Source organism: Oncorhynchus tshawytscha, linkage group LG29 (assembly GCF_018296145.1).
Source record: "Oncorhynchus tshawytscha isolate Ot180627B linkage group LG29, Otsh_v2.0, whole genome shotgun sequence".
Classification (NCBI taxonomy): Eukaryota; Metazoa; Chordata; class Actinopteri; order Salmoniformes; family Salmonidae; genus Oncorhynchus; species Oncorhynchus tshawytscha.
In genome coordinates, this window is record NC_056457.1 from 6,937,202 (window position 1) to 6,953,349 (window position 16,148).

At 42.0% G+C, this 16,148-nt stretch overlaps 1 protein-coding gene across 1 annotated transcript; it reads right to left on the minus strand.

Annotated features, from left to right (window-relative positions):
* Positions 1 to 3,863: 3,863 nt before the first annotated feature.
* Positions 3,864 to 15,945, minus strand: inhbaa (inhibin subunit beta Aa). The gene is made up of 2 exons (XM_024393144.2): positions 14,988 to 15,945; positions 3,864 to 6,557 (listed from the first exon to the last, which is right to left on the minus strand). Exons 1-2 carry the CDS (start codon positions 15,427 to 15,429, stop codon positions 5,761 to 5,763), a joined length of 1,239 nt encoding a protein of 412 aa, XP_024248912.1. The 5' UTR covers positions 15,430 to 15,945; the 3' UTR covers positions 3,864 to 5,760.
* Between the last annotated feature and the right edge of the window lie 203 nt (positions 15,946 to 16,148).

Consider the following 16,148-nt stretch of genomic DNA (forward strand, 5'->3'; position numbering starts at 1 on the left):
CACCTTCACACCCCTGGGCCAGACTACACTCAATCATTGGACCTACTGAAGAGATGAGTCTTCAATAAAGACTTAAAGGTCACGACTGAATCTGCGTCTCTCGCATAGATAGGCAGACCATTCCATAAAAATGGAGCTCTACAGGTGAAAGCCCTGCCTCCAGCGTTTGCTTAGTAATTCTAGGTACAATATGGAGGCCTGTGTCTTGTGCCCGTAATGTACGTGTAGGTATGTACAGCAGAACCAAATCGGAAAGATAGATAGGAGCAAGCCCATGTAGTGCTTTGTAGGTTAGCAGTAAAACCTTGAAATCCTCCCTAGTCATAACAGGAAGCCAGTGTCGAGAGGCTCGAGTAATATGATCACATATTTTGGTTCTAGTCAAGATTCTAGCAGCCGTGTTTAGCACTAACTATTATTTAGTGCTTTATTTAGTGCTTTATCCAGGTAGCTGGAAAGTAGAGCATTGCAGTAGTCTAATCTAGAAGTGACAAAAGCATGAATATATTTTTCAGCATCATTTTCTGACAGAAAGTTTCAGATTTTTGCAATGTTATGTAGATGGGAAAAAAAGCTGTCATTGAAACAGTCTAGATATGCTCGTCAAAAGAGAGATCAGCGTCCAGAGTAATGCCAAGGTCCTTTACAGTTTATTTGAGATGACTGTGCAACCATCAAGATTAATTGTCAGATCCAACAGAAGATCTCTTTGCTTCTTGGGACCTAGAACTAGCATCTCTGTTTTGTCCGAGTTTAAAAGTAAAACATTTGCCGCCATCCACTTCCTTATGTCTGAAACACAGGCTTCCAGGGCAATTTTAGGGCTTCACCATGAAATGTATTGAAATGTATTGAAATGTACATCTGTGTGTCATCCACATAGCAATGAAAGTAAACATTATGTTTTCGAATGACATCCCCAAGAGGTAAAATATATAGTGAAAACAATAGTGGTCCTAAAACGAAACCTTGAGGAACACCAAAATGTACAGTTGATTTGTCAGAGGACAAACTATTCACAGAGACAAACTGATATCTTTTCGACAGATAAGATCTAAACCAGGCCAGAACTTGTCCGTGTAGACCAATTTGGGTTTCCAATCTCTCCAAAAGAATGTGGTGATCGATGGTATCAAAAGCAGCACTAAGATCTAGGAGCACGAGGTCAGATGCAGAGCCTCGGTCTGACGCCATTAAAAGGTCATTTACCACCTTCACAAGTGCAGTCTCAGTGCTATGATGGGGTCTAAAACCAGACTGAAGCATTTCGTATACATTGTTTTGTCTTCAAAGCTGCGCAACAGCTTTTTCAAAAAGAATTGAGAGGAATGGAAGATTCGATATAGGCCGATAGTTTTTTATATTTTCAGGGTCAAGGTTTGGCTTTTTCAAGAGAGGCTTTATTACTGCCACTTTTAGTGAGTTTGGTACACATCAGGTGGATAGAGAGACTTTTATTATGTTTAACATGCGAGGGCCTAGCACAGGAAGCAGCTCTTTCAGTAGTTTAGTTGGAATATGGTCCAGTATGCAGCTTGAAGGTTTAGAGGTCATGATTATTTTCATCATTGTGTCAAGAGATGTATTACTAAAACACTTGAGTGTCTCTCTTGATCCTAGGTCCTGGCAGAGTTGTGCAGGCTCAGGACATCTGAGCTTTGGAGGAATACGCAGATTTAAAGAGGAGTCCATAATTTGCTTTCTAATGATCATGATCTTTTCCTCAAAGAAATTCATGAATTCATTACTGCTGAACTGAAAGCCATCCTCACTTGGGGAATGCTGCTTTTTAGTTAGCTTTGCGACAGTATCAAAAAAGACATTTCGGATTGTTCTTATTTTCCTCAATTAAGTTGGAAAAATAGGATGATCGAGCAGCAGTGAGGGCTCTTCGATACTGCACGGTACTGTCTTTCTAAGCTAGTCGAAAGACTTCCAGTTTGGTGTGGCGCCATTTCCGTTCCAATTTTCTGGAAGCTTGCTTCAGAGCTCGGGTATTTCATATATACCAGGGAGCTAGTTTCTTATGAGAAATGTTTTTTTGTTTTTAGGGGTGCAACTGCATCTAGGGTATTGCGCAAGGTTAAATTGAGTTCCTCAGTTAGGTGGTTAACTGATTTTTGTCCTCTGACGTCCTTGGGTAGGCAGAGGGAGTCTGGACGGGCATCAAGGAATCTTTGTGTTGTCTGAGAATTTATAGCACGACTTTTGATGCTCCTTGGTTGGGGTCTGAGCAGATTATTTGTTGCGATTGCAAACGTAATAATGGTGGGCCGATAGTCCAGGATTATGAGGAAAAACATTAATTTCCTCATAATCCTGGACTATCGGCCCACCATTATTACGTTTGCAATCGCAACAAATAATCTGCTCAGACCCCAACCAAGGAGCATCAAAAGTCGTGCTATAAATTCTCAGACAACACAAAGATTCCTTGATGCCCGTCCAGACTCCCTCTGCCTACCCAAGGACGTCAGAGGACAAAAATCAGTTAACCACCTAACTGAGGAACTCAATTTAACCTTGCGATCCACTACATTTATTCCATGGGACAAAACTAGGTCCATAGTATGATTGTGACAGTGAGTAGGTCCAGAGACATGTTGGACAAAACCCACTGAGTCCTTCCAACTTCCTGTAATATACATTTAGATAACATATTTTTTTAAATCATTCATTAATGTAGTCCTTGCCACATGCTTTGAGCGTTGGCGCAAGTGTAGAAGGATTCCACCTTTTTCTGGTATTGTCACCTTGCATATTTGATGGCTCATTCGTAGCCTTGACCATAGCCTCAGGGTTAGTTGCTATAGCCCTATGTGTGGTGGCCCTGTCCTTTAGTTTGGCACATATCTCAGTGTTAATCCAGGGCGTCTTTTAATTAATGACCATCAAAAGGCTATGACCCACAACTGCTGCTCACCCAAAGGAAACACCCTTCTGTGGTTTCTGCTGGCCTTTTGATCCTCAGCTACTGAACTATTATAATCTGCAAGCCATTTCGGTGTTCCCCTTGTCATTAAGAGGGGGTGGCTCTATTTTTAAACAGTCTGCCTAACACTCAGCTTTATGTCATCTTGACAATGATATATATTTGGCCATTTTAGTGTTTCTTTCCGCTTTCGGGAAAGAAGAGTCTTTCTGCTGTACGAGCGTGAGCACAGTAGATGTATGTGACGAGCTCCACCCGCAGCATGACACCACATTCCGTGGGCAGTGGATAGGAAATACAAGGCTGTCCTCATGGCTTGGTCATTTCCTTCATAGCCAAACCACTGTCTCTCTTGTTTTGGTTCTTGTCTTACCTCATCAATGTAAACTGAGCTGGCCGAGGTCTACTCATGAAAGACACCATATGCTCTGTGAGTAAGTAGTCATGCAAGCGTTTGCACGCAAAATATCCTCTCCAAAACACCAGCCTGTCTTTGGTTTTCATGTTGCTCTCATTGGTGTTTTGCGTCAGTTAATCCGTGACAGTTTTGTCTCAGTTAATCAACTCAATACCAATAATATAAAAAAGACTTGAGTTAGTATATGATAGACGGTTTCCATAATGATGGATTCCATAATGTGTGTGTGTGTGCCTGTGTGTGTGTGTGTGTGTGTGTGTGTGTGTGTGTGTGTGTGTGTGTGTGTGTGTGTGTGTGTGTGTGTGTGTGTGTGTGTGTGTGTGTGTGTGTGTGTGTGTGTGTGTGTGTGCGCTCACACATAAGGTCAAATATAGGGCAGATGTTCTTTTATGGTTTATGCTTATGGGTAACTCATTGCTTTGTGTTTTATGAATTTACCACACTGGACTGAATATGCATAGAACACATTTTCAGAAATTTCCCAAAACCAAAAACAACACATTTCTGTTTTAGTGTACATCCTTTTAACTTTAATGGTGAAGCGAAACAAAACAAAAATACTTTAAAATAAATTAGATAGAAAACTTAGCCACAAGCACGTTTTTGATTTGTACAACAAAAAAATGCAACATATTGGTATCTGGATTTCCATATATACAGAATAAAATATTATTTTATTCCACTTGTTTCAGTGTCAATTATTTTGTATTAATAAAATAAAATGAAAACAAATACAACCACATTTTTTTTCTTCTTTTTTAAAATGTTTTCTCTATTAATATTTTTGTATGCATCAATGCACAATGTAAGATACATTGTGCTTCTATCGGTAACACTTTATTTGACATCCCATTTTAAATGTGTATACTTTGCATGGCATTAACCAATAATCTATGTGCAATGGATACTTTCTTGGACAGTACTTCAACACTATCAGCATTGAAATAGAATTCAATACAACTGGTATCTGCTGTATCTAGTACCAAATGGTATATTGTGAAGCTTGTGTCAATGAATCTCAAGGAAGCTGAAGTGTAATGACTATGTATTGATAAGGCAATTTCTAAATAACTACCCGGTAAACAGTGGGCAGTAAAATAAAGTGTTACTAAGTTTCGAATTGCTTAATTTCAGACATCGAAAGAAACCAACCCTCCAAACAATTTGTTTTACTTGTTGTAAGATGGGACCTTCCAATATTTGGTGAGATATTTGGAAATATTAAACTGTTTTAACTAGATCTTCAGGATATTTCCAAATTCAATGGACACATTCATTATCCTCCAAAACACGACAACATTGGCCTACACAAGTGCTTTTTTTTCAGTTACATTAATAATACACTCTCCAACAACATAGTAATGTGTGAAAAACATAGGTCAGAGTGAAGCATTATGGGAAATTACGTTTATGTGCAGGAGCTGAAGGAATGTTTGGGCACTGATGCTAGGCTATGCTAAGGCTGGCCTGGACGTCTTTGTGAAGTGATTGCTAACAGCCTCACAATGACGGTTGGCAACGCTCACACAAACTCTTTGGTGTGGTCAAAAAAATGCTGTAGTCATAAACGTGTCTACGTGTTCTCGAAATGTTTTAAACTCATGTGCTCTATTGATTTGTCCATTCATAAGTGCTTTTTAACCTCTTTTAGAATACCATTTATATTTGTGACTAGGCTGATCAGAATGTTGGTATAGTGCAAACTGAAAACGTTCGTAACGTTTTTAAAAACAATAAACAATAATATTATTATCAATAACAAAAATTATAACAATTATACATAGAGAAATGTTTGGTTCCAGCATCTGGTCAAACTTGTTTCTTTCAAGTATCTCTCAACACACACACACAAACACAGGCACACTAAAAACAAACGTAAAACATAGTTTTAAAAAGTTTTCCTTTTTTATGTTTTGAAAAAGTAAACAATTGAGAAAATGAAACAGGCAAAATAAAAATACAAATCGTAATACTTGACAAGTTGCATAGTTTTGAGATTTTTCAGGCACCTCATTCGCATGGTCTCTCGTCTTGCAGTGCATTAAAGGAGCAACTACACTGTATCTGGGTCACATAAATATCCTCTCACCTCACTCTCTTTGTTTTGTAACAAAAATATATTAAATATTATTTTCTTTTTTTTTCTGAAAGTGCCGCAGAGACTTCTCTGAGTTGTAGATACCCCCTGGACTTGCCGACGACCGGAGAACAAGCCAGTCATCAAGTCCAAAAAGGAGTCGGTCTTGACAAGTGTCATGCGCTGAAGAGAGAGCGAGAGATAAAGGGAGAAGGGGAGAAGAACAGTGACTCAATGCATTCTCCTTCCTTCATCTATCTCCTCTTCTTTCATTTAGTTCTTTCTCTCTGGGCATGAGACCAACCTCCCAGCCCCTCTAGTTCTGCTAGGCTTTTAGGAGCAGCCACACTCCTCTACGACCATGTTCTGGATATCCTTTTTGACGATCTTCTGCTCCTCGTTGTAGTAGAGCATGGACATGGCGCGTAGCCGTGTCGGCACGCAGCACGACTTGATGTTCTGGAAGGGTGCGTAGCCCCGTATGCGGTAGTGGTTGATGACAGTGGAGTGGAAGGACAGCGAGGAGCCTGTAATGCTGGCCACGTGGCTGGGGCAGTCACCTTCGCAGTAGTTGGCGTGGTAGCCCCCTGGCGCTATGATCCAGTCACTCCAGCCAATGTCCTTGAAATTGACGTAGAACTGGCGCTTGCAGCAGGCACTCACCTTGCCGTCGCACTCCAGGCCCCGCTTGCGGCGCCGCCGTGGCTCACCGCCCTCACCCTGCTGCACCACTGCCATCAGGAAGGGCCGGTGGGACTGCTCCCGCTCCTGGCCGCTGCTGGCCGACACCAGGATGGGCGTGGCGCCAGCATTGGCACACAGCGGGCAGGAGACCCTCAAACTGAGTGTACTGCCGCCGCGCTTCAGCAGGGCCTGGACGCTGGCCGAGACTGGAAAAGTGTGCCAGCCGCTGCGTCGCGTGTCCACCACCTTCTCAGCCAACGGCACCGGCGCCGTCTCCTCACGGCCGTCTCCACCACGGTGCTGCTGCAGCAGGCGGATAGTGACCTTGGCACGGCTACGGTTGGTCTTGGCTAGCCGGAGGAAGATCCATACATTAGCCTGCTCCACCAGAGACATCTCGCCGCCCTCCTTGGAGATGAGGAAGTTGACCGCGCCCTGGGAGTCGCCTACAGAGGAGAAGTAGAGAGAGGATCGGAGAATTAGATTAGTAAAACTCTGTAATAAAGTCTGAGCTCATATAAGTGTAAGTGAAGGCTTTGCTGCCTGGTCCTTGAACTGCAACGGCCACATCTGAGTCTGATGGGGTGTGATAGGGCCACATCAATGGGACAGAGTAATTTTAGGCATGGCGCACGTATCATTAGCATTGCCTTGCTTGACATGACTTCACACACAGTAAAGTTCTGGTCTGTTTTTTTTTCAATTAACTTTTTTGGTTCAATAAATCAGAAAATGTGGGGACGTCATTTGGAAATGAATGTGTTATGTGCAATGCTAACAACAAAGTGAAAAGTATTTACAGGAGAGAGTCAAAATTTACATTTTGGGTACAACATGCAAATATGTTTTGTGACATGTACACAGTCACTCACTGCACACACACACACACACACACACACACACACACACACACACACACACACACACACACACACAAACACACACACACACACACACACACTCATTCACAAGCACGAGCAAGCACATGGCATGACACAACACAAGAGGACTGTCCATGACATACTTAACAAACCCATCACAGAATATAATTTTGTGGTTTAAAAACCACAACATGGCAAAACAAACTTTGTGTCACCTTTACTGGTGATCATTATGGCAGCACACAATAGCCAGTGGCAAGTCTTTCAGAAATGTACAGTAAGAGGTTGAAGGATGTCAGTTATTACCCATAAGAAGTACCCTTTTCACAGGCAGATGTGAATTCACTTGTGATGTGGCAACGTGTCTTCACTAGTGTCACTATGGGAGGCCTGCTGGTGTACTGGAGCTCAAATCTCTCAGCTCTGGATCAAAACTGGCTCATGTCCATGGCCCTAAGCAAAGGCATGGAGCAAGCCTCTGGAAAGCTTCTTCTAACAGATCATTTAGAACGTCTAGGCTAATCCCTTGCATTTACATAGGCAAATCTTTACAAAGTGATGTCTCAACAGCACATACTGTAAAGCTCACTTTCTGGCTGTTAACTTTGGCTCTGTGTGCTCAGAGTAAGATATTCCTTTCCTCTCTTTTTGTGGACAGACACTGCGTGTTGTTGATGAGCTACATGTCCACAGTGGCTGTGATGTCATTATTAGATGGGTCTGTTTTATTTAACTACACAAATGTCGCTTGAGTTGGACAGCATTTGTCATTGTAGACTCTCCCTCTAAGAAATCCCAATGAGCCCCAAAGTATTCCCAGTACTTCCATGGAGGTCATCATCAATGCTTTCTGTTTGTTTAGCCCACATTTGGTTGCAACAACAATGGCGACAGTTCTCTGTGTGTGTGTGTTTTTGTGCGTGTGTCCACAGACCATACCCATCTGTCCAAACACAGCCGCTGCATCACAAACGCAGCCTAAAAATAATGGGCGTTTGCCAGCGGTGGCTCCGTCCATTGTTCCTTCTTAATCCTGCACTGGGGCGAAAGAATGGGACTTGCGTTGGAGTTTCCTAAGCTGTACAAACCAAAGGGGGCCCTAACCCAAAGAAAACCCGCCCTTGGAAGTACATTTGAGTACACCGCTGCTCAACATGGTCCCTGAAAACATTTGTGAGAAAAGAAGGGGGAAAAGACTAAAGAGAGGTACAGTAATCCCTGAACAATAAACACCAATTGTGCTGACAAGAAGGACAGTTTGCGCAGCTGTCGCACACACAAAGATAGAAAATAACATTGACACATTCCTACCTCCCCCTTTGCTTGTCTTCAAAAAAAGGAGATGGAGTGAGGGATGGGCACGAAATACCTGAAAGCTTAGAGGAGTATAAGTGGGGGGGTTTCTCTTCTATCCAAGTACTCTCCTAATGAATGTGTCCAATAATCCCACTCTTTATCCAGTTAACATTTGGAGGGAATAATGGCCTTTGAACTTTTTGATCCTTGAGGTTCCAGTCATATTTCATGGAATTCTAATACTCCCACAGCCACTCCTGAGGCATCATTTCCATGAAAAAACCTAACAGCCAGAAAGATGCCACTATAACACACTATTGAGGCATATCTTGTTTACCAATTTAAGAGAAATGGAAATTGTTTTATAAAGGTGTACTGCCTAATTTGAGGAATGCCTAGAAATTCACATGAACTCAATCCTATACAATCTGTGTCATTTTATCAGATTTTTTTGCAACCTGAGGTGAACTGCAAGTTGCGGTGGAGATAGCAGCTTTAATACCTGCCAACTCAAAGTCCACTAGTAGACCTACTTTCAGAGCAGACTAAACAGAGTACTTTTTTTCACATTTGCCTCTTGGCAGCTGCAATTTTTTAAGAGTTCTGGTTTGATAGATCAAGCACTGAAAGATTATGGCTTAATGTCTCCTGGACAGCATCAGGTATAACCACATTTTATTTGTAAATATCTGAATTATATGAATGATCATCTTGATAAGTAAAAGGCTAAATGTATTTCTTGAAAAATGTAACGTTGTTCACAGAATTGTATTTGCATTTTTCTCTGAACGTGCCAATCATCTCATTCCTCCCAAGTGGATCGCTCTTCAATTTCGTACTTGCCTGCTCTAACAGCCATATGTGGCTCTCAAGATGCTCCAGGAATGTTCCTGGTATGTTCTAATGACAATGACAGCAATGTTTGGAGAGCTCTTGTACAAATAACCCAGTGTTCTATGAATGCCATTAGGATATACGTTAGATGTTGTCACCCACCAACAAATTGAATCAGTTACATTTTAAGAATGCCTCTAAAACATGCATTGCAATTGTCTTATAATAAACTTGTAAAAAATGTTGGAGGCTATCTCATGTGTACCTGAAGTCATTCCAATAGCATTCCCTAAACACTATTACAGGTTACAAGTCTAAGCCTTGGCTCATTGAATAGCACATTCATAAAGGGCAAAAAAGACAGTCAAAAAAATGTATCATAAGGAATAAGGTTTTGAAGTGTCTCTCCTATATCTAGGAGATATAGGAAAGCTCTGGAAATATTTTTTGTTTTCTGGACACATATTTCGCTTTCTTTGTTGGCACAAAACCTCCAGACTTCCATTCTTTTTTTTTTACTGGAACCAGGTTACCTTCAGACAAGTCCTAGGACACTTGTGGGGGTCGAGAGCAAAACATATAGTTGTCATATTAGTTTTTAGGCCAAACCGTTCAGACGCTAACGTTTTCATGAGAAGACCAATTTTTGGGATGTATATCCTAATGCCATTCATAGAACACTGGGTTATTTGTACAAGAGCTCTCCAAACATTGCTGAAGCTCGGCCACCTTCCACCGCAGGTTTGGAAGGCCGGCATAAGCAGATGTGGTGGATTGAGACACAGCCCATGCAAAAACAAAACTGATTTTTTTTAAAATTATGTTACTTAGGTTGATGCACGGATTTGTAAATCGTAACCCTTTGGAAAAAGTCAAACTAACATTCCATCTTGGCTGAGTTGATCAACTGACCACCGACTGACCACAGGAATCGCAAAGGTCAGTTGTGCAATCAGTCAAGTAGACCCTTTCACTTGCTTCTCTGGACTCTCAGCCTTGCCATCTGGTGCTCCACTATCTCACTTGCAAAAAATAATCTGTGCTGGCCTCTTTGGAAGGAGACGAACCAGCGGTGGGCTTCATTTATGACCCTGTACACACAATTAGACACCCAAACCCAGGAAGCATTCGCTCTGAGGCACAGCAGGCCAAGGCATCACAGGTCAAGGCACTCCCAAGACCAATGAGAAAAGTTTGGGAGAAACACTATAACCTTTGAAGACTGGGAGACACTCTGTCTCTATTTAGCTGCTTTATTAATCATTTCTGTTTGGCTGGACTTCGATAAAGGAACTAGAACCGTCTCTTGAATCAACGTTTTGCCTGTCTTAGAGTCGGGACATTTTCTTGACGCGCTTTTGGAGTAGGCCTTGGCAGCATAATCATAATTTGGAGACATCAGAAAAGAGACCATGTCGGCCATGTCACGCCTAGGCTCTTATAAAGGGCTTTGGCCTCACATTTCTAAACATGTTTTATTGCTCTGACTGCTAGCAACTAGCACAATAATGAATGGTAGTGACAGCATTGAGGGAAAAAAAACCTTTGAGAATTTTCCTTTTTCCTTCAATATGTCTTTGGGGCAATGCTTTTTTTGTGTTCTGCTTTGAGCAGCACTGATGGTTCATTAATTTCATATACAGATATAGGATCTTAATTTGATCACTATGTTGCAGGATAACTTTTTTTTCAATGCAGTAAATGTTAAACTTGTAGTGTATTTGAAATTTCAGACTTGATGTATTGCAATTGTCTTATAGACTGGCTAAAATGAAGATCCTACATCTGTATACTGTTCCCAAGGGAGAGATGAGACCATAGATGTGGGAAGTAGGGGGGGCTAAGGGTGCAGCTCCCCCGGCAAAATGAAAAATAATAATGAAAAATGAAAATAATAATAACCCCCCCCGGCCATGGATGACACAATATCTAACAGTAGTTAAACAGTAGTTAAACCTCTCAACCATGCAGGTTGACAAGCCAAACAAGAGACTCAAGGTTATAAATGCCAATTTAGGCTACAGTACAAGAATGTGCCATTGTATGCCATTTTGGACCATAATCTAAAAGTAAATGAAATATTATTGGAGAGGCATGTGAAGGGAGCCACTCTTTTGTAACTGATGTGGAATGTGACCAAGTCAATGTCAGCCTCTCAAATCCTTGAGGTTGATAACTGTGCTGAATACACAAAATACATGACCGAGGGGGCCATTTTATTGGAACAATTAGTTAACTTACACTTAATAGGCAGAGGAGAGCTGTTTTCTCATACAAATCGACATGTTAAAAATCTTCTGTCTAATGCTTATCTCTAAGCCAAAACACCTGTAGTCTATGTAGCCTAATCAACATGGCCGGAGAATGCGGTGCAGTGAGAGATACACTGTGACCGGAAGATAAATGTGGACATTGGAATTTTACTAATGATGTGTTTAATTAATTGCTGTCCTCCACGGGTAGGTGGGTTGAAAGGGAGAGTGAATGCAGACTGTGGAGGAAATTGGCACTACTAAGTATTCAACACTTTCCCCCCCAGTGAGCAAGGTTTTTTCATGGGAGACTGTCCCAACAGCCCAAAATAATTATTGAGGTCCATATTCCGTTGAATGAAGCAATTATATGCAGCAGAACACCCCTACTGCACGGTTAACCCTAGTTATTTACATGTTTTTTTTATTATTATGAAAGACCCCCAATCGGAAGTGTGGGGAGTCCACTCTTACTTTTTAATCTAAAGTTCATTCAAATGCCTATTCATTTCAAACGGGAATGTTATGGTTTTTATATTTAAGCAATCAAGTACAGAGAACGTGAATGTGGAACCCAATGGTGACCCACACAGAAATCTGAAAGATTTCTTGAGTAGCTCACTCATGTCAAAACTACTCTGAATAAAGATTATGTAACTAAAGTCAGGCCACATCAATTTCTCGTCCCAAATGGACTTCATAGAATGATTTACTACTCACAGGCTGATCACTTGGGCTTTGAAATAGGTTAATGATTAAACATTTGGTCTCAACGTATTAGCTGTGACTGCATCCAGTTTAATTCAACTTATTGAGGAATAGTTTGCAGACAATATTTGTATAACTAGGGACACAGTATGGGCAAATGATGCACTCTAGGGATACGAACCAGACTGTATCCCCATGTAGTGTGTATGGGCATAGCATGGTAAAGCCTTGCTAAGAGATGTATCAGTGAGAAATGTAGGCATAAGCAGAACAGAAAAAATTAACAAAATGTCACTGTTGGAACTATATTTTCAATTGGAAATGTTGCATATCTTTTTGTCGGCTTGCTGATTTATGCTAAGGCTTTGGTGTAATAATGTTTTGTCTGTCTGTTGAATTGATGTGAACTCGAGACATGGTATTTATGGTGGCATACAGATGTAGGATCATAATTTGATCACTTTTTTGTTGCTTTATTTCCACTTTAAAATGTCAAGCTTGATTTGCCCTACAAAAAAATGCATCAACCCCCACAAAAAAATCTTCCATGAATTGTAATCCACATCATAACTCACATTTCCTGTTACTGCAGGATTAACTGCAGGATTATTTTCCTCCTGTAGCGAACTGGCTCAAATTTGTACTCCCTGACTCAGGTATTCCTAAATGGTTCAACTGTTCTTTGAAGTGTATGCTGTTGAAAATGTCAGGGAGGGAACCTGGCTTCAGTAATGAGCAGCATAACATATTCTACTGCAAGGAAGGTAAGGAAAGGAAGGTAAGAAAAGGAAGGTAAAGGAAAGGAAGGTAAGGAAAGGAAGGTAAGGAAAGGAAGGTAAGAAAAGGAAGGTAAGGAAAGGAAGGTAAGGAAAGGAAGGTAAGGAAAGGAAGGTAAGAAAAGGAAGGTAAGGAAAGGAAGGTAAAGGAAAGGAAGGTAAGGAAAGGAAGGTAAGGAAAGGAAGGTAAGAAAAGGAAGGTAAGGAAAGGAAGGTAAGGAAAGGAAGGTAAGGAAAGGAAGGTAAGAAAAGGAAGGTAAGGAAAGGAAGGTAAGGAAAGGAAGGTAAGGAAAGGAAGGTAAGAAAAGGAAGGTAAGGAAAGGAAGGTAAGGAAAGGAAGGTAAGAAAAGGAAGGTAAGGAAAGGTAAGGAAGGAAAGGAAGGTAAGAAAAGGAAGGTAAGGAAAGGAAGGTAAGAAAAGGAAGGTAAGGAAAGGAAGGTAAGAAAAGGAAGGTAAGGAAAGGAAGGTAAGGAAAGGAAGGTAAGGAAAGGAAGGTAAGAAAAGGAAGGTAAGGAAAGGAAGGTAAGGAAAGGAAGGTAAGGAAAGGAAGGTAAGGAAAGGAAGGTAAGAAAAGGAAGGTAAGGAAAGGAAGGTAAGGAAAGGAAGGTAAGGAAAGGAAGGTAAGAAAAGGAAGGTAAGGAAAGGAAGGTAAGGAAAGGAAGGTAAGAAAAGGAAGGTAAGGAAAGTATTTTTTGACTCGGCTTTGTTTCCTCAACCTCATGACTCACATAACCTCATGACTCACATAACCTCATGACTCACATAACCTCAATACATGAATCAATCAATGTAAAATTATTCTAACACGTTTTTCTCCAAATTTCTGAATTGCAAAGTGTTGCTTTCACTGCCATGTTATAGCAACTTGACAACTCTTTCTAAGTTTACTGTAAAACACATTCTAGAATAAACATTTCTAGAATTCCTAAATGAAAGCTATTTAACTACCACTATACTAGAAGAGCCTACTTTGAAAATGTACATAGTTTTCCTAGAATTCTTTGCTTGTACCTCAGGGTTTTTTTTTTTTTACCACATAACAGGAACAACAACTTGACATCACACAAGGGAGGAAATTCTCATTCAAGTCTAAGTATTGGTTTTAAACACACACTGTGTGAGTGTAAGTACTGCAGTGGGATTCGCTAAATTTAGTCTGTCAAGTCTTAGTGAAGAGAGGCTCCTGAACTCACTGCAAATGTCAGTCATGACTTGGAGTGTACATCCTTTACACTCTCAGTCAAGCACTCCTCTCTCTCCCCCTGCTGCGACATAGACCCAAGACCACTCAAAATCACCTTGCCAATTATACAGTGCTGTATTTATGAATCCAATAACCCTGTCTCTGACCCTTTCCAAAATACTGTACCATTAAACATTCTGCACCTTCAATGACAGTCACAGTTTGCATTGCAAGGAAAAAGGAACAATGTTCTTTCGCTGACACAGTTCAGCTTTTTCTATATCCCATTTCCCCCTCCTGGACTATCTGAGGCAGAGCAGACCCAGATCTCTCTACACATCACACGCTTGACAGCACCTTTGAACGCATCACTCCACAGTCAACAGCCATCTTTAAACCCGTCTTGGAAGAAGAAAAACGGAGTAGAGGCAGTAACTGGATAATAGTTATTTTTTGTTTAACCTGAGGAGCCTTTCTTTCAATAACTCTCTTTCTCGCTTTTTCACTCGCTCTCGCTCTACTGTTTCTGAGCAAAGCGCTCGCTTGGTCTCCCGGCGACCGCACTACTCTGAATAACTTCACAGCTGAGGGACTCAAGCCTGGGGGATTTCTAAGCAGATAATTGGTATTCTTTAAATCAGCAGGAGGTCATTAAGGACCTTAAGGGAGGGGTGGCAGGGGAAGGGGAGGATGCAAGCACCTCTCTGGGTAGAGTCAACAGGTTCAACTGTTCTATCGCACAGGTGGAATTAAGCAGGTAGACACTACCCCCCTCCTCTCAAAGAATTAGGTCTGCAAACCTGCCAAACTGTGTTTCAGTCCTGTAGCCTTTGTAGCGTTTAGCAAGGCTCCTTAGATAACACTTTCTGTTGTCCTTTCTATCACTCTATCTCTCTCTCACACACGCACACACAATCACCCCACCACACACACCTGTGGCACTCACCAGCCTCTGCAAAGGTAATGATCTCAGTCGTCTCGGCCATGTCAGCGGGGTCGAGACGCCCGTGGCCCTCGTCCTCAATCTGGACGCTGCCGTCCTCGGCCACGCGTCCCACATGCAGCTTGCGGATGGCATTGAGCAGAGCAGCGCGGGGCACCGGATGCGTGACGTTGGGCCGTGCCTGCAGGTGCAGCATGTTGAGAATGTGCCTCTTCACCGCCTCCACCACGTCGGTTTTGCCGCCGTCCTCCTCCTCGTTTAGCCGTGCCAGGGCACATGACGGGCAGTTGGTGACCTCCGGTGCCAGCTGGGATTGGGACTGGGTTTGTGGTGGCGTCTGGCCACCACCCATCGCTAAGGAGTCCGCCATGGGCAAAGAGCTGCCACCGGCGCAGCTATGGGTAAAGAGCAGAAGAATCCCACTCAGCAGGGTCAGAGGAGACATCCTTGATGAGACGAGGTCTGCTGTCCGGACAACTAAGAGCAACTCAGCACGCACCAACTGGCAGGCGAAATGATGATTGGCGGAAAAAGTGTAGGTCCTCCTGCCAAAAGAGGGGTGGGGGGAAATCCTCCAGACAAAGTATACTTAAAAACTCTGGACAAATAAATACTAAGACTTGGACTAAAAGTTTTTAAAAAGTGACACCTTAAACTGAAGGAAAAGTGAGAACAAAAAATTATAATCCTTGTATTGAAAAATGAGAGATGGATGGAGAAGGAGATGTGTGGACAGAAGATGGTCTTGCCAGTGCTGGAGCGGAGAGGATGGCTGGTCCTTTGGGAAGTTTTGTGTGGGAAGGGCAATCGTCTTCAGAAGGTTACCCCAGGGAAGTGGAGTTCTCTGTAGAGGTCTGGGAGTGCTCTCTGTGCTCAAGTTGAATGGTTTTGTGAGAGTGGGCAGGGCTCTGTCTTTGCTGTTTCTCTCTCTCTTTCTCTCTCTCCCTCTGTACTTCTCCCTGTGTCTTACCGTAATTATACCTTCCTCCTCCCTCCCCTTCCTCCTGATCCCACCCTTTACTATCTCACTACTTCTGACTCATGTGTTTCACTAACTTTGCCTTTATTTATTTATTTTGGATTGTACTGTGTCTCACAGTGGAAGGCTTGCAAACATTTGAAAGTGCTTTAGTGGCAAATTATTTGCACTTCAAATGTTATTTT